Source organism: Orbicella franksi, chromosome 1 (genome assembly GCF_964199315.1).
Source record: "Orbicella franksi chromosome 1, jaOrbFran1.1, whole genome shotgun sequence".
NCBI classification, from domain to species: Eukaryota; Metazoa; Cnidaria; class Anthozoa; order Scleractinia; family Merulinidae; genus Orbicella; species Orbicella franksi.
The window spans coordinates 35,692,699-35,717,918 of NC_138145.1; the positions used below are offsets into that span (position 1 = coordinate 35,692,699).

The 25,220-nt window shown below is 39.5% G+C and overlaps 1 protein-coding gene and 1 pseudogene across 2 annotated transcripts in view; one reads left to right on the forward strand and one right to left on the reverse strand.

Moving 5' to 3' along the window:
- LOC145479967 (uncharacterized) overlaps positions 1–25,220 on the reverse strand; it is a 331,443-nt pseudogene that overhangs the window by 47,846 nt on the left and 258,377 nt on the right. The gene's annotated exons all lie outside the window — the stretch shown is intronic.
- The window catches only part of LOC145464076 (cubilin-like), a 35,903-nt gene continuing 25,131 nt past the window's right edge, over positions 14,449–25,220 (forward strand). The window contains exon 1 of the mRNA XM_081447894.1: positions 14,449–16,691. Within this exon, the coding sequence (XP_081304020.1) occupies positions 16,625–16,691 (67 nt within the window). The 5' untranslated portion in view covers positions 14,449–16,624. The remainder of the gene's footprint in view (positions 16,692–25,220) is intronic.

Consider the following 25,220-nt stretch of genomic DNA (forward strand, 5'->3'; position numbering starts at 1 on the left):
TCCCCGCTACTAGTGCCCAGTTCTTCCTCTGCATCGACAAATTCGTCCAAAGACACCTGAGGGGCTCTTACACGTACATGCTGCTGATTCCGGACGATGTATGGCAAAAGAGCTCACCTTGCGAGGCTCTGAAGAGATGTTCTTTCTCGGGAAGTAAACTTGAGGAGAACAACAACCAAACAAATGCTACAGATTATCACTAGGACGTAATACCTGAAACACAGCAGATTTGCTGTTAGAAGAAATTGTCACGTGTACCGTTGCAGTTATGTCCTGTATGGCAGACATGTCCTCTGACGTAATGTGATATACGGAGCCAATCATATCATGCGTTCTATCTAATAACACGCAGCATAAGACTGGTAACTAAACTCCGTTGCAGTTCGGTCTTCGAGCAAAATTGATTTTTCTAGGGGTAACGTATGGAAGCAGTATTTGACTTTGCATGTCTTTACTCTGAACCAGAGTGACTCTGAACGTAAATATACAGAGACTATTTGCAAGAATTGCATTTACGTCACAAGATTTCTATCGAAAATTGACCACTTAGTGTATTTTCAGTTTCAAATTCAACATGAAAGTTCGATCGAAGATTTAAACAGTGTTGCTCTCCGGTTTGGGAACTGCGTGCTCCCGGCCAGCCAATATTAAATTCCGCGCTTCGATTATCCTCAAATCGTTCAGATAGTTCAATGATATTACAGAGGCAAAACAAAATCTCTGAGAAGCAGTGTAACCAATTTTAGTTTCGGTGCTGTAAAGCTACTACTCAATCTGCGCAATATTTCTCTATTCCCAATCTTGTCACTCACACGAAAGCCGGTTCGCGAAAGCTCTCTTCTCAGTATAAGTTTGTTGAGGCTGACTGAACGTTTCTGGGTAGGCCGTCTCCTGTACATGTAGCATCGAACATTTATAACAGAAAGTTTCTTGTCGAGTAGATTTTATGGCCGGGTTGCTTTCTAACTGTTCCTAGTTCGCTTTGCTTTTAATTACAAAACAGCAGTAGTAGTCGAAAAACCACAGAGCACTTTGTGGCCTATTCACAACACCACAGAGCGCTTTGTGGCTTATTCAAAACACCACAGAGCGCTATATGGTGTTTTATTTTGGGATTTAACATTGAAAACTGGATGGCTCGTTGACTCGCAAATATATCATATCTATTTTCTGAAATAATTTGGTTTTTCCAATTTTTCACACCACAAAGCGCTTTGTGGCCTATTCAAAACAACACAAAGCGCTTTGTGGCCTATTCAATACACCACAAAGCGCTTTGTGGTCGTCATCGTTATCATAGCGTCAGTGGAAGTTATACTATGCGGACAAAACTGGCAGAGGGGCTCTCTTATTTTGACAGGGAGGTTGACAAGATTTTCGCACAACCCTTTACATTAATTACGCATGCAATTTTTTGACTGACTCGTTCTTTTCACGATTGCTGTTTGAGATAGTTTGAGATAGTTGCATACATAATTAATGTATGGTCATGTATCGCGCTGTACGGAAATCGCACCTGGAGGTTAGCCGAGTGCTCTTGAAGAAACCTCTGAAAGGAACCAATAGATTTTCGCAAACGTGCTGAGGCAGGTTATGTTGAACACTGTTTCAATTTTTGTTTTTAGAGAGAAATATCACCGAATCTCCGATATAGGACTTGATGCCCTTAAAAGTACTCGTTATGGTTATCAGATAGAGCACTGACTGCTAATGAGATTTGCATTCCTGGGATCGACTGGAACTAGCTACAACGGGTGCCTGTTATTAACCGGGAGAAACGATGAAATGAAAGCAGAAGGTTGAAAATTAGGAATTCAGTGATACCTCAACAACATATCACTTGTTTCGGTTGGAGAATCTTAGAGGGATTTATTATGTTCATTGATTTATAGCTCTATTGTTAGTCCTCGTTTGTAGGCACACCCCTCAGGAATTTAGCATTGAACATGGAATGAAACTTACGTCGGATACTGATATGGGTATTTCTTTTTCTTATAAGTCTATGGATCTCACCATAAAATTGCAGGGTGAAGAACTCGACCAATGTTTTACCAACACGAACCTCATACTAGTTCAATAACATAATTCAGTTATGACAAAGAAGATTACAAGTCTTTTTTTTTTGTTTATGGCTAGACTGGAATTTATACAACTGGTGTTTTCCTGTGCAGTTATAATTACCATTATCACTATCAACTGGAATCTTATAGATCTTTTTAGATCGGGCGAACCAAAACAATCTGACTTGTGACCTTGAATTAATTGGCTTGAATTATCTGCAATGCTCACGGATGATACAAACCGTTGCTTTAACCAAACATTTTCGAAAATTATATTTTAGGGCCTGTTTTTAGCCTGTGATGTAAAACCACTATAATCTTGAGATTTGTATTGTTACAAAGGCAAAAATAACCAAAGTTAGAATTAGTCTGAGAAATTCTATTTTTGACAGGTAAATGCCTTTGGGACATACTAAGATAATACTTATCATTGCATTTACAGTGGTGCACTTCTAACACAGGCCACCAAACTAATTTTTTTTCATCATTTTTTGACGCGTTTTCAACAACTTTCTTATGGCTTCCATTCAAACCTGGCAAATCCAAAATTATGAAAATAAATGTGAGAGGTGGAGCTATCTACTGACCAACAGGTTACATGATGCTTGATCTTTCCACCATACCTAGTTCATGCATTTTGATTACCTTATTTAAACCAAGGAAGGTGGCCACAGTTAGTCATGCACGACTGTGACTGGGTTCTTATAACAAAGAAGAAAAGTTCTGTCACTCTTTTGTCCCTTAAATCTAGATCCAACAAAACTATTCACAGACAACACAGTGATTTGTGGTTCATTTAGTAAAAAAGGGAATGACATCTTTTCTTCAGCCTTTGAGCTTGGGTTAATTTGAATAAGCTGTTGTAAATGTAGAACAATCAAAACAATTTCAGACTCATCCGCCAGTTACTTAATTATTACTTATTAATACATCTGTGAAAGAAATACTGATAAAAATTTAAAAAATCTACAAAATAAATACTGATTATTCTACATCACTGTCACTAAACTCATCCTCTATTAACTTTCTGTAGAGCTCTTCATCATAATTGTCTTGTTCTTCTTGCCCTTCCTCTTGTTCTTCTTGATCCTCTCGTCCTTCTTCTCCTTCTTCTTCTTCTTTGTCTTCTTCTAACTCCCCTTCCTCCTCATCGATAATATCATCTTATGCCTCCAAGTATGGTTTGGCCAGGCTATTAAAATTATGGAGAGGGATTTACTTCATTAATAGACATAACAATATTGTGGAAAACTGACACTTTCTGTGAAGGGGCCCATTTTCTTGAAACTTCCTGGCTACGCAAGGGTTTGTCAACTTACAGGGACCGTTTTCAGGCTGCTGTTTTGGGCCCAAAACACCAAACTACCTAATGAAACTGAAATCAGGTTTTAAAAAGAGCTTTCGAATTATTATCTTACAGTAATATTATTATAATTCGAATTATAAATATGCATACTGCATTTCTATACCTAAATAATATGATGCAAATGGACTTGTCTATAAACTCACTTCCTTCAACTTAATGTCTGCTAATTTTTCATGCAAATAGCAAACCACCAGTTGTGATTGCAGTTACCCATCTCATTCTATATAGCATTTTTTAATTTGGTTTTAAAATTAACTTGCATTTGGGTTTGCTTCACTGTGCTGTTTTGCATCCTATATATCAGAGCCAGCCGTAGCGATTTGCTTAAACTCCCTAGTTATTAATTTAGCCCCTCCACCACTCCCTTATTCTACGTTTTTGACTCGCCCTAATCCACCTTGGCTTAGCGCTTAATTTTTCGCCGCGGTCAATGGCTTCGGGTCACGTGGTCCGGGGCGAAGACTACTCTGGGCCATTTGTCTGGGATACGTCACCGAAATCAATTGACCGCGTAGGCCTGGGAGAAAGCCATTCAGGCAACCAAATACCCAAGAGACCCCAGATGAGCTCAACATTATTCCGAGGAAACTCGGGAGCCTCATCCCTAGAGACTACCCGAAAGACTTACGGGATATCCCAGTTACCACTAACAGATTGTATGAACATGGAGCACTGGAATAACCAGAGACCAACCTCACTGATCGAAGATATATCAAATCACTCTAGATGATTCGGATCCGACGAGAAAGATGGCAAAACAGTGAAATCTTAATATTGCAATATCTGAAAGCCACAATGATCTCCCGCTTTTAATAATGTTGATTCGTTTATTTGTAAGAAACTAGGTTTTTTTTTGTGTATGAAGCATTGCATATAAGAGAAACTTGTAATTCTACTTAATTTGATGTGATTAGTGGTATTGTTACCTTTAATTTTTTTTCTTTTATATATTTGATATGTTATTTAAGTTAATACCATCCATATATATGGGAATACCAATAAATTGTTGTTGTTGTTGTTGTTGCATACAGACTGAGTTGGCACAATAATTTTCAAGCAAATGAAATAACGGCAGGAGAACTGGATAAACCTGCCAGTTACCGATACACGAGCAAAACTTTAATTTACTTCTCGGACATACAAACAAAATCATACCCCCATCGTCCCACGGGGGAAATGGCTGGCCCCATCAAAATTATTTTGCATGTAGGGAAAAGCCCCCAGCCTGCTGAACTAGAAGAGATGTTATCTTGTTTCTCGTTAAGACGTCGTACTGGAATGATAAATGACGTAGAAAACGACAAAAAAGTAGTAAATTGATGGAATTTTAATTCAAAATAACAATGGATGTAAAAATGGAAACGTCAACGCTTTTAAAAAGAAGACATTTGGCTTAAGGCGGGGGTCCACCCGAAAATTCTGTAAAAGATCGAATTTTTGTTTTTGTCGGAATTTGAATCTTAAGGAATTAAAGTTGTATTTGAGAAACAATTCCGCGACTGTAAGTTCAAAGCTCGTTTTCTCAAAACGAGTTATTTTTGCCTTTGAGAAAAGATATTTTGAGAAGGATTTGTCCAATTGAGCTGAAACCTTCAGGATATGTTGTTCTAAGTGGGTTTTGTGTTTTAAGCAGAGAACTTTGCCATCCAGTGCATTTTGTCGAAGTTATGCATTGAAATGTATGCTGGTCTATGCCGGATTTTCTGTATCAGATTTGCTGGGCGCCATTTCATGTACTTTTAACTATTTAAAAATTTCTATGCTTAAAACAGTAAGCTATTTGTCTTCTTTTAAAAAATGTAAAAATTATTCATTTTGATCATTTTTGTGGGAGTTATCTTTTCTCAAGTAAGCCCTGGCATTCTTCAGCCGGTGTCAGGTTACAATACAGTTCTAGGGTACAGAATATATTTTCTAACAATCGTTGGTCTTTAACCTTTCTAGAAATGTATACCTTGCCATGGTTTGGAATTAAATCTTAGCCATGAAAAAAGTTTGATAACTTCATTTGATAGCTTCATTTGATAACGCGACTACTATGACTGAAGTCTAATGATAAGGAGAAACACTTGTTAAATCGAAATTTCTGGAAGGAGTGAATGAACAGCTACTGAAATTTTCATCATCAGAGAGAAAAGCGCCCTTTCAAACTGGAAAAAAATCCTCGCCGGAGGTTTTTAGGATTTACCTCTCTCCAATTGTAAGCTTAAGGGTTGTTGAAGATTGACACTTTCTCAAACTCATTAATAATTCATCAAGTTAAAACAGAGAAAATCACAACCGTGAAGGAGCTTTGGATACCCGCTCTTAATTATCATAGATTTTGACGATTTTACTTCTCTGTTTACTCCTTAGTTTTTGTTTCGCTTGAGAAGATATATCAAACACTCGAGGCAGTGTTTCATTGGCTATCCAAACGCATCGAATTTCGTCAAAAATACTCCGCTGCGCGTCGTATTTTCAACTCTCTTCTCGGTGTTTGGATATCCCGATGTAACACTGTCTCTCGTGTTTGATATATTACATCACTCACCCACTTAATGTGTAGCGCTGGTTCTAAACTTCGAAATGAATCTCAAAAGTCTCAGTGCTGTAGAGCGAAGATGCAAATCTGCAGGTTACAAACGGCATCAATTAATTAAAACCCCTGATTAGAAAAATTTCCTTAAATATCAACAAAACAACAATGTAAATACAATAAGGATAAAATATATAGACTCGAGAATGTTTGCTAATTCAACAAAACGTTGGTACGATTGAAATCAGCTTGGAGTGTTTCTAATCTTCGTATTTCTAGCATTTTCTTTAATGTGCACTTCTTTTACAACTTTACTTGTAGACGTATTGCATGAAGAATGCACCCGCTTGAAGAATTAAGTGTGTTATTGCAGTTCAAAAGCGTGTTGAATGCCATTGCTAGAAACGGGCGAACTGAGCCACTTGTCTGCATGGGTAAATATTTGAATCTATTTTTTTATTAGTTAGGTTCTAGTAAGAGGTCATGCATTACGGGGATCATTTGCATTACGGGGATCATTTGCAGTACAATCTAGGGATCATTCGCGGGCCTGTACAGTAGTCCTAGACAATAGCCTGTCACATAAATTTTTGACTTTGGGGGATGTTACTTTGTTTTTTATCAAAAATTGCCCCTAAAATTATTAAATTGAGCGGGAATTAAATAAAAAAAAAGAAAAAAAAAACACTAGATAATTTTTTTAGACCGTGGACATCAATGAGATTAATCCGTATTCAACGTAATCCCAGAGTTTCAAATTAATTGAAACATTTTAAAGCTGTTAATTTTCAGAGTCAACCCAAGAAAATATTGGGCTGATTTTCACTCCCATTGTTTGTTGCCTTCATTATAATTTTCTTTTGTCTCGAATCACCATGCTATTGTACATTTCTGTATATCATGAATTCATAAAACGCGGGATCGTTTTCCGTCGATTTTCCGGAAGCATACTAAAGTTTGCGAGTAATTAGATGTTATAAGATTCATTTAAGACCAGAAAACCATTTAGACAAGTCTTGAAGACGTATAGTTTGCAATAACATTTAAAACAGCTTTGTTTTTGTTGTATTTTGACACCTTGAAACTTCACTCGCAATTTTCTTGAAAACGCTCCAATAAAATCGAATCGAGCCACCTTAAACTTGAGGTGTTAAATTAGTTGGCTATTTTTATTTTGTCGGTGATCTAGAAGAACCGGATGTTTAAATCGAGACCCGAGGAAGTACTTTTCCTCTTTGTTTTTAACTGAACTTCTTTTTCCACGGGTCTAGCGTTTGTTGTATTTTTTGACGGCTGGCTTAGGTCTCAAAAATATCCACATCAAAGAAAGTGCTTTTCGATAGTGCTCGCAGCACGAAAGAAATGATCCAAAAAGATGAAATTTGAGAACAGACGTCTGCTTTTATTTGAATTGTCCTTTTTTTTTCAGCATATTATTTACTACTTTCCGTTGCCACTCTGTATGGCATAAGCCTCCATCACCGAGTAATGCTCATGCAATATAAAGTATAAACTATGTTTTTCTCGTGTTTTTTTTCCCGTTAAACGGAGAGAGAATTCAGAAGTTGCAATTTTTACCTGTAGTCGCTACGAGCGTGGCACCTCTCAATTAAAACATCTACATGTTTCTGTTTTAGAACACTGCTAGTCAAATTAAATTCTTATTGAATATGACAAGTTTCAGATCGACTTATGTTAATTGAGGACGCGAACTTGCAATTTTATCCACACAAACGTTTAATCGAAGTCTGAACTTTATTCTATACGAAAAAGCCAAGAAATTCACGAAAATCGATTGTAAACTCAATAAACTAAACAGCTGGTAGGCGGTTTGTTGACATATTGAATGAATGCGCAGAATTATTCATCCAGTATAAGAGCCAGACATTTGACTATATGATCGTCAGCAAACATTGCATCTAACTTGAACTAAAAAGCTACTAACTATGAGAAGTTTTGGTGGCATAAGTTAATTAGTAGGCGATTGAAAAAGCGCTCGCTCGATAGACCAATCAATTGAACAATTCGATATATAATTATACAACGTGGTAAAACGTTTAGCAAAAGAAACAACCTTTATGAGATATAGTCCTGTTTAAAATTATTTATGTAAGCTTTTCCCATACAGTAGCCTATAAAACGTGGACAAAATGTTCCTTGATTACCTTCCAAACCATTGCCTATTAAGGAAAATTGACGTATATTGCCACACTTATTTGTGTTTACACTATCTGTCATACACAATAATTCATCTAAAATGAACAAGAGCCTTTAATAACCATTAATATCATATCAGGTAAAGTCATCTGCATTCTATACCTCTCGATAGATGACTCAGGGATGTCTGTTTATGGCATTTAGTCCCATCCCTCTCTCCGCCCCTAATTCACTTTTCTCCAGCTGCTATCAGCTTATTACGCTACTGTCGTGTTTTTGGGTATGTTTATATTTTCCCTCTTCCCTGTTTGCTGTGATTATTTTATTGCTTGAGGTTCCCATGGAATATTCAGGTGAGCATGATGTTTCTTTACATCACAAGCATATGCATAGGCACAGAAAGTTTTCTCTGGTTTGAATTAAATTGTAGAATTACAAGTGGAAGCTTAGGAAAGCAAGAAATGTTATGAGAAGAAGAGGTCGTAAGCGACTGTTTCAACAATTTTTCCGTGTTCTCCTAAACTTGTACAAATCATAGCAACACAGCTTTTATTTCGTGTTACTCTTTTAGCATTTCTTGGGTATCTTTCTTCTCCGATTATAAAATTTGCGGCCACGTTTTTTGGAGCATATCATTTATCTGTGTCGCAAGTTTCTGTAAAGCGAAACACAAAGCAATAGAGAAATAGAATATAAAAGTTTTTAATATCAAAGACATGAAAACTTAAAATTTCAAGGTTTTAAACACAGAGCGATCCTATAAAAGGCAAGGTCACGCCACCTTTGAAGCATTTTGTTGGCTTTTTGTGTAATGGTGGAAAGCCGAAATAACGGTCGCACAACAGAAGACGTCGTGGAGATTATAACGTTTTTTTTTCGTTAAAACAACGGAGTCATTTACGTAGAATAATATAAGGTAAATAATTAAAATACATTGAAAATAAAACTTATATTAACACTTTAGAAGATACCTTTGGAAGAACAAAAACGATGAATTATCTTCGTCACTTCACGGAACATTCAAATTTCGCCGCTAACTATAATAACAAAGCTGATGCCTGCGATCAATGAGCTATCGGTTTCCATTTATCTCAGCATGCCGAGAACGAAGAAAAATCTCGTAAGAGGTGACTTTCGTTAGCCTGTGAGCACAGACGGATTTTGGTGGGATATTCAAACTCATTCAAATTTATGAGCGTTATGATGGTGTATGCAAACAAAATGCAAATTGAACAACGTTGAGTTATTCCTCAAACTATTCTGTATTCAGAGTAAAGAAATTAGAAACAAAAAAGTGAGATTTCTCCTGAATATTGACGTTAGAGAGTGGAAGGAAGACTCATGGCTGAATGCAATAAAGACAAAATTTGCGTTTGTAAAAGGCCGAGTGAAGTTTAGCAGCAAGACGGTACAACAGCAGCCAATGTTCACCTTGTGGAATCTCTTTCAGATACCTTGCTGAAGAATAACCCTATTACCGTAGATATAACATATTACCTTCGTAGTCTGCTTGTACCTGAGGTTTTTTACGAGTTTTAGTTTCCAAACTTATTTCTCAGCCGCGTTAGTCTTCGAAGGAGCAAAGACACCTGGCATCAAAAGAACTAGACACGGCATTTTATAAATTTGAGTGAACAGCTCGAATTCATACGATAGGCTTTCACAAGTGGAGGAACAAAAATTATGAAGTCGAAATTAAAAAAAGTCAATTTTCTTTGTAAACTCTTCTCTTGAAGCTATTGTTCATTTAGTTCAAAAGGCATTGCTTACGTGTAAAATAAAACAGAAAATAATACACGTCGCTCTCCGGAATTTTGTGGCAACGCGCTAAAATTAGATCTGAGTGAATAAGCCAATCAAATTGGAGCGTTGGTCATCCGTTGGGATTTGTGATTGGCAGGCTGAAAACTTCAGCCTCCTTATTGCGTTCGTAGAACGCAGTCCTAATGTAAACTTGAGTCAAGTTTCATGGGACGGTGGATCTTGGATCTTTCGACACCGATTTGGCCGCGCCGTAGCAGGGGCAAAAACGAATGACATCATCGCCAAACCATGTGCTGTATGTCCATCCAATAGCCGTGTCCATCTGCTACGTCATTCTTGTTCTCTTTTGTGGCTTCTTTCGTTGTTTTCGACGTTTTGGAGTCTTCTTTGAACTGGTTTTTCACTCTGATTGCATTCGACAAAAAAGGGAATGCAGTCCCAGTGTAGCGCTTGCAGCGACTGGCAAATTCCAAAACGAGACGAAACAAAACGAGCTCTAGGCGTGTCGCGACAAGCTAGTGGGTGGGACTACTTTACAGGTCGTCTTCAAGGATAGACAAGTAAACCACGGAAAACCAAAGTTGACGGTTATCGGCGATTTATTGCATCAAAGTAAACGATCGTAAACTGAAATAACAATATGTAACGAATTTCTATCAATTTAGCGGAAAGGTTGCGTAACAAATAGTCAAAACTTACACGAGACAAACTACCGATTGGGAATCGATAACATAACGACATTGAATAATACAACACATCAAAAAATAGCCAGCGTAAATACTACGCTAAGACACTAAATAAGATTCGATCACAGAAATACACAACAAAAAGAACTGATTAACAGCTCAATGCTTTCGAACCTAAAAGGTGGGCGTTCACCCTAGTAACGTTAAGAACATTTTCTAATTTAGACGATCATAAATCGATTAACATTGTACAAATATTTCTTTGTATTCCTTCGCCCATAGCTATAAAAACGTAACTTAATCAAAATGACAAAGGTACTCACATATCGGTCCCGCTTGAACCAAGGGTTAGGAAATCAAAAACATCAAGAGTTCAAGGTTGACAAGGCCACGCGAGAAGGAACGAAAAACTACTTTAAAAGGACGTTAACTCAGCTTTTATATGCGCGTGGTGACGCTTAAAGGTCCGATTACAAAACCAATAAAAAAGAAGTAAACATTGTAACTACGTTCGTAACTAAGATAAAGAGACAATTATTAACTAATCATGATTGGCCTGGCTACTAAGTAGTGTCCTTAACACCCAGTGCAGACTAGAGTGATACGTTTTGGCCGGGGGAAAACAAATTACATCATCGCAAAGCACGTGTAAACAGGATTATTTGCTTTTTAGATCGATCGTTCGCGATCGCTTGTTTGTTGTTTTGATTCTGGACCGTGAGTGGCCTCTTTTGTCAGGATGTCACATTCACAGTCCAAAGGGAGTAAATCGGCTCCTAAATTCAGCAATAAAGATTCTGACTCGGAAAAGAAAGAAAGTGAAGAAGACGAGTCAGACAAAGACAAATTCGACTCGAACGATTTTGACAGATTGTTCAAAGGAATCAAGAAACCCGCCTTAATCGTCTTCAGCGGAGATAAAGACCTTTATCACGAATGGAAAGTGCAATTTGAAATATTCGTGGATGGGATGAAAGTACCAGCTAAAACCAAGATAATGATGTTGAAAAATTCTCTATCTGGCAAGCCGTTACGAGTTGTGGAGCGGTTACCTTACACATCTAGACAATATCAAACTGCCTTGGAAAAACTTGATCAGAAGTACGGAGGTGAAAAGCGACTTTTGCAACGTTACCTCGAAGCCAGTTTGCGTGCGTCTCCTGTCGAGGAGACTAACCTAAAGGAGTTGGAGATTTTCTCGGATCGTTTAACTGACGTTGTGGTTAAGCTTGAGAATAGCGACCAGCATCAAGAGCTCGCAGGAGTATCTCAACTTACATTGCAGTGCAACGAAAGTTATCAGGGTCTCTTCTTAACGCGTACCAAGAGTGGTTGCACAGGAAGCCCAGGAAGGATGGACTATCGGTATTTTCTAAATAGTTACGGAAGCAAGTTGTTTATCGTATGGACGTAGAAGAAGTTAAGGAGAGAACAAAGAAAAAGACAGAAGATATATCGAGTCAAAGAAACACAAGCGTGAGAAAGGAGCAGTTCACAACGTTACTAGAGAGCCCACACCCAAGTGTGTTGTGTGCCATGGATCTCACTAAGTAAACGCATGCAAGAACTGGGGTGAAACATCCATTGCGAATAGATGGGAAATCGCAAAAAAAAAAAAATGAACTTTGTTATCGTTGTTTGAAATCAGGCCATCGACGGAAGAATGGTCCGGAAAACAATCGCTGTGGTACCAATGATTGTAGAAGCACCTATATCACTTCCATCTGCACTTCGAACGTCGATTTAATCCGCATGAACGTGTAGACGCTGCTGGAGAGACACAAAACGCTTTCGACGACTCTGAGTCGGCAGGGGACGTTGTAAGAAAGTATCGCTGATGTTAAAGAGTCTCAATGGGGTGACCCAATCTACTGTTGAAGGATGGACACTGAATGATATGTGTCAAGACTTGTCTCAGTCCAGACTGGAATCAACACAAAGTCAAATGGGAACACCTTAAGAATATTCCATTTCCTAAAGCCCCTGGAAGGAAAACTATTGACATTCTGATCGGATCAGACCATCCTGAGCTTACGCTAGCCTTAACAGAATGTAACGGTCGAATTGGAGCGGTCCAAACGCCGTTGGGGTGGACCTGTGTTGGGCGTTTGCCAGCCCTTTCTTCAGCAGAGAAACTTTTGTTCTCTTAAGAGAAAAACCTCCTCAAGAAGCCAGATGTTGCGAGACGTTACAAAGAAGAAATGAATGCGAATGTCGAGAAGGGCTACGTTCGGAAGTTAGAAATCAACGAGCCAGAAGAAGGTCCAAGCTGGTTCCCCCCACACTTTCCAGTCATTAGTGAAGATAGAGAGACCACCAAAGTACGCATAGTATTTGACTCGGCTGCACGTTGCAAGGGCGTTTCCTTGAATGACGCGATGCTTACCGGGCCTAAACTTTAACGAGATATTCTGGAGGTAATTTTCCGATTTACACTGAGACCTGTCGCCCTAGTAGCAGACATCAAGGAAATGTTTTCTCAGGTTGTCCTCGCTGAGAAAGACCGCAAGTATCACAGACTGTTATGGAGAGATCGCGATACCACAAAGCCTGTGGATGTATATGAAGCAGTCCGTTAAACGTTTGGAGACAGAGCATTCCGTTATCTCGCCCAGGTCGTGCTTCGCAGCCACACCCTAGACTTTAAAGAGAACTACCCAGCAGCAGCTATGGTCCTGCTCCGAGATATGTACATGGATGATATCTTTCACTCAGAAGAAACTGTAGAAGACGCCGTTCTTGTCCGTGAAGATTTGACAAAGGTCCTGGGTGGTGCTGGTTTCTGTGCCCAAAAGTGGTGTAGTAATCGAACAGAGGTGCTAGAAGAAATCCCATAAGAGGATCAAGCAACTGGAGTAAAGCTTGACGACTCAGAACTTCCGAGTGTCAAGACATTAGGAGTCCATTGGAATGCGATGAAGATGTTTTCACGTTTATTGTCAAAGAAATCAACCCGTTCTTTTACACGAAGCGAGGAGTGTGAAGTCGTATTGCTACCCTGGTTGATCCATTGCAGTTCTTGGCGTCATACATCATCAGAACAAAAATGGCATTACAAGAAGCCTGGTTGTGTGGTGTTGAATGGGATGAAGAGTTTCCTGACGATTTAAAGTTGACTACTCATCAGTGGGCCAAACGGTTGCCAGAAGCTCCACAGGTCAAAATCCCAAGTTGCTATCGACATTACGAGGAAGCAGTGGAAGACGTCTCACTTCATACATTCGTTGACGCGTCACGACTAGGCTATGCCGCAGTAAACTACGCCAAATACGGACACGTGAGTGGACAGATCTCAGTTGCCCTGGTAACAGCCAAAGCAAGAATAACACCGATTAAATTCGTCAGCATCCCACGCCTTGGGTTAGTTGGCAGCAGTACTCGGAGTGCGGTTAGCTGAAACGGTGTCTGAGAAGCTAGAAATTCCGCTAAGTCGACACACCCTGTGGACGAAGAGTATGGATGTAATCTACTGAATCCAGGGTCACTCAAGACGACTGAAATCGTTTGTTGCTAATCGAAAAGCCGACATTCAACGGAAATCAGACCCACCTCAGTGGCGACATATACCAGGAAAACAAAACCCCGCTGACGACGCAACCAGAGGTCTGGACCTGAAAAACCTATCCGCTGAAAGTCGCTGGTTCCAGGGACCTGCCTTTCTACATGAGGGGAGACATCCTGGCCTCTAGAAAGTCGCCTGCATTTGAGTGATTGCAGTGAGGAAGGAAAACAAGAGCTGGCTAAAATCAACCTCGTTTCAATGCAAGCAGTCCCTGCACTAGTTTGACATCGAGAGGTTTTCTTCCTTCCGCCGATTGTTAGGAGTTACAGCTTGGATCAAGAGATTCATTTCCAAAAGCAAAGGAGCAAGTCATCAGAAAAGCCAAGAGACCGGAAACAAGCAAACGACTCACTGGAAAAAGTCCTAGATCCGAAGGAAATCAGTAACGCAGAGAGATACTGGGTTCAAGCAACTCAAAGAGAACGCTTTTCGGTGGAATAGGCCCTTTGCAGCTGGGGTGACGTGACCAAATTTTTCCGAGAAAATTTTCATATTATGGGCTATAACTTAAAGAATGCCAGAAATGGAAAGAGCGCATCGAAAATACCAAAATGGCCAAGTTTGAGGCCCCTGGCATTAAAGAGTAAGTTTATACGACAGCTCGAATTTTCGGAAAATTTGGAGGATTTGTATAGAAAATGTTGCTGGAGAGCAAGACCTTGCTCTCCAAGAACTTTTTCCATACAAATCTTCTTATTCTTTTAAAAATTCAGACTGTCATAAAATCTCATTCCTTAATGATGGGGGCCTTAAACTTGGCCATTTTGAGATTTTCGACATGCTTTTTCCATTTCTGGCATTTGTTAAGTCATAACCCATAATTTTATGAAAAGTAGGTCACGTGATGGCTTAGCTGCAAAGGGCCTATTGACAACCGTGAGAGGAGGAGGAAGTGACTTGACAAGCAGTCCGCTGTGGAGATTGTCACCATTTGTGGACAGTGATGGAATCCTACGTGTCGGCAGGAGCCTAGAAATGTCCAATCTACCTTACAATGCCAAACACCCTGTCATATCATATTACCGAAGAAACGTTACATCTCAAAACTTGTCATCGCCCACATCCATAATCAAGGTCATCATAACCTCGGAGTGAACTTTACGCTTGCTTAATTATTACGACAGAAATACTGGATTGTCAATGGGAGAGAAAAAATTAAGCGATGGAAACGAGATTATAATGTTTGCAAACTTGGAAGAAAACGCAGAGGTGAACAAATCATGGCACCCCTACCTCAAGCCAGACTTGGCAAATCATTGCGATCTTTCGCTCATTGTGGAGTCGATTTTGCTGGCGCTTTTGTCATTAAGCTGCCGAGAAGGGTGACTGCAAAGCGTTGTCTGTGTCTGTTTACCTGTGTAAGCACACGAGCAGTTTATCTAGAAATAGCTTACTCACTGGATACAGCCAGCTTTCTTAATGCATTTTCCAGAATGGTTGCCAGACGTGGAAAGCCGGAGGTAATGATTAGTGACAATGGCACGAACTTCCCTTCAAGTGATAGAGAATTGCGTGACCTAGTCTCGACTCTGGATCAATCTCGGATCAAAGAACATGTAGTTCATGACGCAATCCAGTGGCGATTTACCTCCCCCCTCCCCTAACCCCCACCCCTTCTTCCCCGGTGGATCGCATCATGGAGGAATTTTCGAAGCTCTCTTAAAGTCTGCTACAAAAGCTTCATGTGCAATTCTTGGAGAGTCCAGAACTACGAATGAAGAGCTACTGACCGCGGTGGTCGAAGTAGAAAGAATTTTGAATTCCCGCCCGCTCAGTTATTGTCGTAGCGATCCCAACGATGAGCATGTTTTAACATCAAACCATTTCCTTTACGGCCAAATGGGTGGACAACTTGCACCCAGGGTCATCGATGACATTGCGTTCAACCCCAGAAATCGACGGCGGTTTACACAAGATATCATCACCAAGTGCTGGAGAAGACTGATGAAGAAAGACCTGTCGACCCTGAACACTCGAAACAAATGCGTTGAGGAGAAACGCAACATTGATCCCGGTGATTTGGTCCTGATGGTGGATCCCAGCAACCTACGAGGGCATTGGCCTTTGGGTCGAATTAAAGAAGTTTTTCCTGGACCTGACCCAACTTTTGCATTTGACGACTGATTGGAATACTTTACCAGATGTAATTAGGAACAGTTCCAACATTTTCAACTTTGAAAAGGCGCCTCAGAGTATTTCTTAAGTTTATTTTATAATTTATACATTCTTAACTTAAACTTTGTGAATGTAGAATGACTAACGTTTTTAAACTTTTAACATTTAGCTTTATTGGTATGCAGGGCCCCTCTGAAAACCTTTGGATGCAAAAATGTTATATTCTTGGCGTGTTTTTCTTTAATCATACGTACCAACTGACACGGTTGACTCCTCCCCCTCCACAAGAATCTTTGACAGGCTTTCTTCCAGCTAATTTGATAATCATTTATCTGCAGAAATGGCGATTAACAAGTAAAAGGCAACAGATTGTGAGACAAAAAAGACTTCTACATCATGAAAATGCTCTTCTTAGTGCTCGTGCTCTTGTTGAATGATAAGGAAGGTGCTCACGCAACACAAGGTAAGCAGACATATCGTGTCGATATGCCATCTTTTCTAATTGTCGTAGTTGATTGTAACAGCTGTAACGGGAGAGGAGGAGTCGTTGCGTGAAAAAAATTAAAATCAAATGAAAGAAATATAGTAATAGACAGCTTCGAACAACTAGTACATTATAGTAAAACTGATTAATCGGTCTCGAATTCCACTCGTGACAGCTGACTCAGGATGCGCCCTTGTAAACTACGCCGCTCGATTTCGCGCTCTCGGCTACGCCGCGCGCACTTATGCTCCAACTTGTGCCTGTTCGCCGGCTATCATGCGATGGAAATCGCGAACTCTTAATCTAATTCTTAAGGTTACACAGTACCTTGAGAGTGCCACTTCTGTCGAATTTTTCTTGTTAAGCAAAACAAAAAGGTCGCTATAAAAACTAACATTTCCCAGAAAATGAAAGTAAAAACTTAAGAGGTTGTCCCTGTAAAAACCGACCACTGATTTTACTTCGAAAATTCGATTTTTCTCATAAGCTAGGATTTCGAAGCCCTGACCTAGTCAATCACTAAAATGAGTTTTATTTGATTAAAAATCCTAATTGAAGTTTTCAAGGATTGATTGAAGTTCGGTTAGCTCGACACAAGTTGCATGCCTGTCGAAACTGGAAAAATAGCATAAATTGCCGGCGCCCTAAAAATAATAATATTCGCTCAAAAGTCCCAATTCTTTTATTCAACTATAGATATATCATAGCAGTTTGTTTAGCCATGTTGCAATTATAATTCAATGTTGTTCCTTCAACGGTTAAAAGAAGATTTTCTACCCGTTAAATCGAGTTTTGAACCAAATGCAAAAATAGCTCTACTTTGAAGAACCCAGAAACTGCAAGGGACCGCATACGATAAACGCTGCCAACGTGATATCTACATGAGATCTGATACACGAGATCTACATGAGTTTCTGGTTTCTCATTTATGTATTTTCGGACCGTAGGTCTTTTCAGATCCGATACGCTGCGTTTTTAAGAGCCAGTGCCCATAACTATGGACCAAACAACGGCACAAGTCGAAAAATTGATTTTGCTCATTTTCTGCCCATAGACTGGCCCTAGCTAGTAAACAAACGGACCATAGTTTCTGCTAATGCAGCTTTTTTGGGGAGAAATTTGCGAAAAACGATTTTTTTCCGATTGGGCTCAAAATCTACTTCCGGTGTTGCTGAATTTTCCGAATATTTGATTGCTTCGCGCTCCGCAGAACAGCTACTTGAGAATCTTTCAATGGTCTTTACATTCAGCTCAGGTCTTCATGGTATGACTGAGCGAAAAATAAAATAAATCGAGGTTTCGTTTGAGCCCGAAACGAGATCGAACACAAACGCAAAATATTACGATGTGTTTCAAACGAATTATAGCACTAAAATATCGCCATATTTTTCTATGGGTTATAACTTTAAATGCCATAAAAACACTTTATACGGGTTAACTGTACACCCACCTGTTTGAAAATCAAAAAATATCTTTGGGCAAATGGTTTTAAGTCGCTCGCCTTGGCCTGTGCTTCTCATAAATTTTTCCCTGAGCCGCCGTGGGAATGTAAACAATTGCGTGACGCTGGCGGTCACTCTGAATACATAATTCGTTTCCAACAAACCGCAGATGGCTATCTTAGAACATTTGGGTGATAAAAGAAAAACATAATGGACCAGTTTTAACTTTAATATTTTGAAAGTCATCGCTTTGGAAATTTCGTTAATTAAAAACGCCAATTAAAAGCAATTTACTTGGAGTTCGGGTGTTACTGCTATGTCGTTTTAGGCTTTCGTTCTTTCTTTGATCATTTTAATTACAAGAACGAGTTCTAGAAAGAAAGTCGTTCTAAGTTCATTTGTTAAGCGTAATGACAAGTTGATATTGTTGGTTTGTAGCCTTACGTGATCTGAAGGAACGCTACAGTGATTAAATTTGTATTTGTTGATTTCGACGGATCGATTTTCAGTTAAACCTTTTTATTTGTACCAGCACATTTAGTGCCTTTTCTCCTGCTAAAAAGTCGGAAAAAGTAAAGTAAACAAATCCTAAAAGTCATAAATAAGAGGCATCGACAGTGCGAGTGTCTCGGTAAGCTGTTAATTTGAACAATTACTGTGCTGGACGGATTGCTTTCCTGGTTACGCACGTACTATACATAGTTCATTGTGCACGAATGTTGCTGTTTCAAACAACTGAAATGCTCAATGTTAGAGTTAGGCTAAACCCTAAACTGTTTTGGCGGCCAACCTGTTTTTGGCTAATTGCTTAATCAAATTATATATATATTTCATTGACATTCGCTCTTCTGTGACCGACTTCCGCGAAATAAACAAGATGGATGTTCGCTGTTCATTTAAGACTACAATCCTGGTCAAAAGTGTTGGGACAGTTACGGCAGATGACTTCACAGGCAGCCTCTCTTGAGACCAAAACCGCGCAAGCACGCCTACCCCCTCCCCCCTGTCAATGTTGATAAAAATCTTGAAGAAAAAAAACAGTCCTTGACAATAGCTTCAGAATGTTCGCCTCCTAGAGCAGTATTCTCGAACTAAAGAGACGATAAGATAGATATTTACGTCTTATTCCAATAATAGCGATTTTTCAGCAATCGCGTTTGGTTCCAACACAACTGTCTAACCACTTTCTATTGTCCCTTTTTCCTTTTTTCCCACATCCGATGTAGTCTTCAGAATAGCTTCATTTTCATGCAACATTGCTAGTGGGGAGGGTGGTCAATTTGCTTTTGTTCTAAAACGTTAAGGACGTAGTTGAAGTCGTGGGTTTTAGCGCGCAAAAAGGGGAGGTGTCCCAACAACTTATGGCCAGGATTGTAGGTTTACACAAGAGGAAATTGTTCCGGATTCGTGATGAATCCGGAACGTTTTAGTGCCGGATTAATTTTGCCGTTTACTCAAAAGTGGACGAATCCGAAATAAAAACTCCCCGGTTTGGTCGTGTCTCCGGAGATTTTGAATCCGGAATTTAAAGTGGGAACTTTGAATCCAAAAACTTTTGAATCCGGAGAGTTTTGTCGTGTGAACGATTTTCTCTCGAATCCGGATATTTTTCCGCCTGTGAACTTTTGTGTTTGCGGTGGAACGAAAAGGGCGGATTACATAATCCAGTCGTAGACGAGTCGTAGGCACATTGATGGCCATTTGATGGCGGTCGCTGGGTGATTACCTCGTGTTGTTTCAGGTGTAGGTAATCACTTTTATAATGGGTAATGCCATACTCCTCAGAACCCAATTTCTACTTTACTGCGCAGATGACGACGAAGGCACGATCGAAAACCTCGACGGTTTTCGACCCTAAACCCTAAATAAATACCTGGAGGGACCTGACATGATGGACAACAGTTCCGTGGTCAGCGAGTTGAAAGAAAACTTCAGACTGTCTCAACCTACCCCTAGCCTTATTTTCGGAGGCATTTTGTTTCTCGTTGTCGAGGCAACAAACTGCTTGTTAACCATTCCATCATGAATGTTCCCGGAGTTATCGTCGTGTATAAACGGTTAAGAATCCGAATATCCTTTCACTGTAAACCCCTACTAATCCGAATACTCTAAAATTGATGAATCCGGAACTCCTTTAGTGTAAACCTAGTCCTAGATCGACCACTGTAATGTTTATTTGTCTACCAGTGTTATGATCTGCAAATTTCAGTTAATTGATCAGACAACCAAAGTAGAAAAGATGGATTTTTTTCCCAGTATGATTGAAACTTAAACGCAATTTCTTCTTCGACTAATTCAACTCAAGAAATTCCGGATTTTCCCAGCTGAGTTTGAACATATTGTGTAGGTACAAATTTTCTACACAGCTAGAAGAGCTAAGATGCCGTCACGCAGTTAGTAGTTTATAGAAATTATGGTATTTCCACTTGACTTTATTTGTCAGTCAATGATTCAATTGCCATAAACCATAGAGGATTGGTTAAGTGTATCTCTGAAACTGCCACTGTATTGTAAGTTGTCGGTGAAATCAATAAAATAAGCAAGTGTTAAAATCATTTCCCGGAGTACTGTAGTAACGTTCTTTATCATGGATGTCGTGGGTGTTGCAATGCAAATGAAAAAACATATATATTTATACTAACTTAAACAAAACAAACAACAAAAACAACGACAACAACAACAAAAAAACATTGTCCATTATTTTATCCACACAACGTTTCAAAAATTGCTTTCATCGGATTGCTGGAAAAGAGTATTTTACTCGAGAGCGGCTATCCGCGTCACGCAATTGTTTACATTCGAACGACGGATTTTGGGCAAAATCTATGAGAAACACAGGCCATGACGGGCTACTTGAAACCCTTTGCCCAGAGATATTTTTTGATATCCTAACAGGTGGGTGTATATTTAACCCGTAGAAAGTGTTTTTATGGTATTTAAAGTTATAGCCCATAGAGAAATATGGCGATGTTTTTATGCAATTATTCTCTTGCGACATACTGTAAAACTTTGCGTGTCAGTTTTATCTCTTTTCGGGCTCAAAACTAACTTTGATTTATTTTATTTTTCGCTCAGTCATACTACGAAGACCTGAACTGAATATAAAATCCATTGAAAGATTCTCAAGTAGTTGTTCTGCGGAGCGCGAAGCAATCAAATATTCGGAAAATTCAGCAAAACCGGAAGTAGATTTTGAGCCCAATCGGGTCGAAATCGTTTCTGGCGTATTTCTACCAAAGAAAGCTGTATTAGCAGAAAGTAACTATGGTCCGTTTCTTTTCTTGCTAGGACCCATCTATGGACAAAATACAAGCGAAATCAATTTTTCGACTTGTGCTATTGATAGGCGATTTAGGTCAATTTTTATTGGCATTCACTCTTAAAGCATGGTACTGGCCATGCGGTTGAATGTTTAATGTTTAGGCTGGCCTTGTCCAGCCACATTTATTCTTTTGCTTTTCGAGACACCAATCTTGACACTTTGCCTCCTTGCGCCCTGAAACACGTGATGTGGCAACGCGTGTTTCGGGGCGCAAGCGAGTTCAAAATACGGAACTTGATATAATGAACGCGTCATTTTGCAATTTATGTGCGTTGGCTAGTTAGGCTGGCGTTACATATCTTCGCTACACAGTGCTGACAAGCCCCAAGAAGGGCGAAACAGCTGTCCACTGTAGCGATCGTACTTTATCGGTTCTTGTCATGTTGGTGTCTCGAAACGTTTTTCACGTAGTATCAGCCTTGTAGTGTATTGTTTGTCTCCCTACTTTGAAGGCACGTTTTAAAAATGTGGCACCTGTTTGAAACTGCTGAACTAGTGATATTATCTGAAGTGAATTGAAGTGTTCTGGAAAACGTTTCAAGTGAAAAGGAGATTGTTGCTACGACCGGGAAAGCCGGGGCAGGCAGGGGGCGGACGCGGCAGTTGAAATGGGAAAATTCTCCCGCTCGCGGTAGGTAGCTCATTACGCACCCTTAAAGTTTCATTTTTGGGTCGAACGTTGTTGAGCAAAGACATGAAGGCATCTGCGTCCAATGACCATCGCGCTGATCTCTGCGTTTGAGTAAGGGAAGCTGTAGCAACGTAGTCGGACCAGCAGAGTGGTCGTGATTTTTTTCTGTATAGTACAAAGAAGGATTTAGTGAATATAACAAATGTTTGCGTGTGATGTCAACAGGAATGGAAGGTTTGATTACCGGAGATGATCAAGCATGGGTCTACGCCAATGGAAGATACCTAGGAAGGGACAATGGAAATTGGAATGTTCCTGTGAGGTAATAAGATAACTTGTGTAAAGGAAAGGTCTTGCACACGAACCAAGTGGCCCATCAGGCAATATAGCATGAGGCGACTAGGAGTATTTCTCCTCCACTTGGATAGGATGCTAGTTCATCGCAGTGTTACCCCCAGCATTAAATTCAAATTCGCCGGTACTCTTTTGAACACCTGGGTAGAGAGGCATTTTGAGAGTAAAGTGTCTTGCCCGAAAACACAACACAATGTTCCCGGCTAGGGCGTGAACCCGGACCGCTCGATCCGGAGACGAGCGCACTAACCATGAGGCCACTGTCTCCAAAATAACTTGTGTAGGGATCTGTAATGAAGAAATGGCCATTGCTTTTGAGTCTCCCTTCAGGTAAAAGTTGCATGTCCTGAGGACTGCTTCTCAATATGTTTAGTTGTGCTCACATTTCAATGCTGTTCTTCAGTCTGAAACAAATTTAAAAATTTTCTTACAGCTTCTACTTCCCTGAAAATCTTCAAGTCGTTGCCATTTTTGTGAGAAACACTGGCGGCATTGCAGGACTCATCGCTTCGTTCGCAAACGGCCTCGTAACTGACAACAAATGGAAGTGCACAACTCAAGCCATAAGAAACTGGTACACTACCGGATTTGACGACAGCAATTGGCCAGTGGCCAGAATTCACGGCGGTAACAGCGGTTGGTTAAGAGTCAATAGATTGCCAACGAATGCTAAATGGATTGGTCCAAACAATCGACTTGCTGGCGGCTTCTACTGTAGGAGACACATGACTTACTTTGGAGAGAAACCATCAGCTGGTGGAAGTAAGTCGTTTTTCAACCATAGTCCAAATTGCACTCTCATATGTAAAATAATAATAATATGATAATAATAATATAATAATAGTAATAATAATAATAATGATAATGATGATGATGATGATGATGATATTTATTTAGGGAGCCCACTCACCTTGGCGGTTTTCAGTGGGGCCCTGCAAATCATAATAAAAATTAAAAACAAGACAAGAAATAAAAGAATTGGTATCACAATATAAAACTAATTTTAAGATAATTCAGCAATTAGATAGGGCATTATTTACAAAGTTTTAAGCTTTTCCTTAAAGAAGGACAATGATTTGCTGTTTTTAATGTCATTGTCTAAATACGTTTAACCTGTAGTTAGGTACCTTAAAGGTGGCTCTAACAGTTCCCAGCACTTTCCAAGACTTAGATTTTGATAGGTCATTATAACCACTCTTTATCAGTTGATGCTACAATCATTGCATCAGAGACCTGCTCAGTCATTGTTTATCACGTCCTTTTCGTGACACAGTGGGTTACCATAGCAACAGTATCATGTATGACCTGCTAAAAACACCGACGCAACTTTTGGCAAAGTTTAAAAAACTTCTGCAAATAGTTTTCAGTGCCTCCTTAAATTTTCAAAGCTAGAGGCACTTATTTCCAATTTCCGTAACCTGAACCGATTAGAAGCATTTCTACTGCCCCCTTGATGGAACGCTACTCCATCGTAGGGTTACCCCCAGTAAAAAATAAACCGCTATCCATTTACAAACTTACATTAAAAGAGACTTTGTGAGAGAAAGAGTCTGAGGATCAATATGACTAGGTGTTATCGTTTCTTTAGTTCGAATTAAGGGTAGCCAAACCGACCGAATGTACCATTCACCATTCAACTCGGAAAGGACTGAGATGGGCTCCTGTCGAAATGAAGGTAACAAAAAGAAATTTATGCCTTAAAGTAGACCGAGAGTGTCCCCAGAGATCTTTGTATTAAAATTGTTGATTTTTGACTGAAGAAAAACTTACGGGATACAAAATATTCAGTCCAAACATTAACGGGATATGAATTACTTAGCCTCTACCTCAACCTCCCTTCTTCCCCACCCCCTCTATGAGGCCTCTATTCCCTTTTCCACGTGTCTAAATCATCGATGTGAGTCGGGATTTGAGTGGATTTTCGCGGGAAATACGGAAAATGTTGTAAGGATGGATTCTGCAAAATATAGAAATATTTTAGAACATGCCAAAAGCCAGAAATATCCGGCAGGGTTTTCCAAAAACGAAAAGCTAGTTTTGCGAAAATTTTGCAAAAACTTCGAATATTATTGTAAAAAGAGAAGAAGAAAAAACTCAAAACTTTAATTTAAAACTTGGAAGAACAATTAGCTCGTCGCTTCCCGAAGCACTTGAGATGGGACAGAAAGACAGCTGCTGGCCCAACGGTGAAAATGATCGCCCACCGTATGGCATACGTAACCGGTGAAATACTGCGTCGGTTTAAAAAGTGATTTTTTTTCTCCTTCTTGTGAACTTGATTTTGACTATGGGTTTGCCGAGACTCCAATCTGATAGTATGTACGCAACTGTCTCTATACTGCAGAGGACACAGAGATTCCATAATATCATTAGTAAAAACGGTTGAAAAAATTACCGTATTCAGGCAATATTATGAGGTGAAACTAGAAATTTCCTATCCTTACCCATAAAATGTCACTGAAAATATGGGTATGATCGGTCGACTAAGGATACCATAATAACAATAACAATAGCAATAACAATGACAATGACAATGACAATGACAATGACAATGACAATGACAATGACAATGACAATGACAATGACAATGACAATGACAATAATAGTAATAATAACTATACATTTATATAGCGCTAATATTATGAAATATTCAAAAGCCCTTTACATATAAAAAGAAGCTCACAAACTAAAACAAAGATTTATAAAAAGGATAAAATGTGCTAGAAATACAAAAATACAAAACGGCTCATGTAACTAAG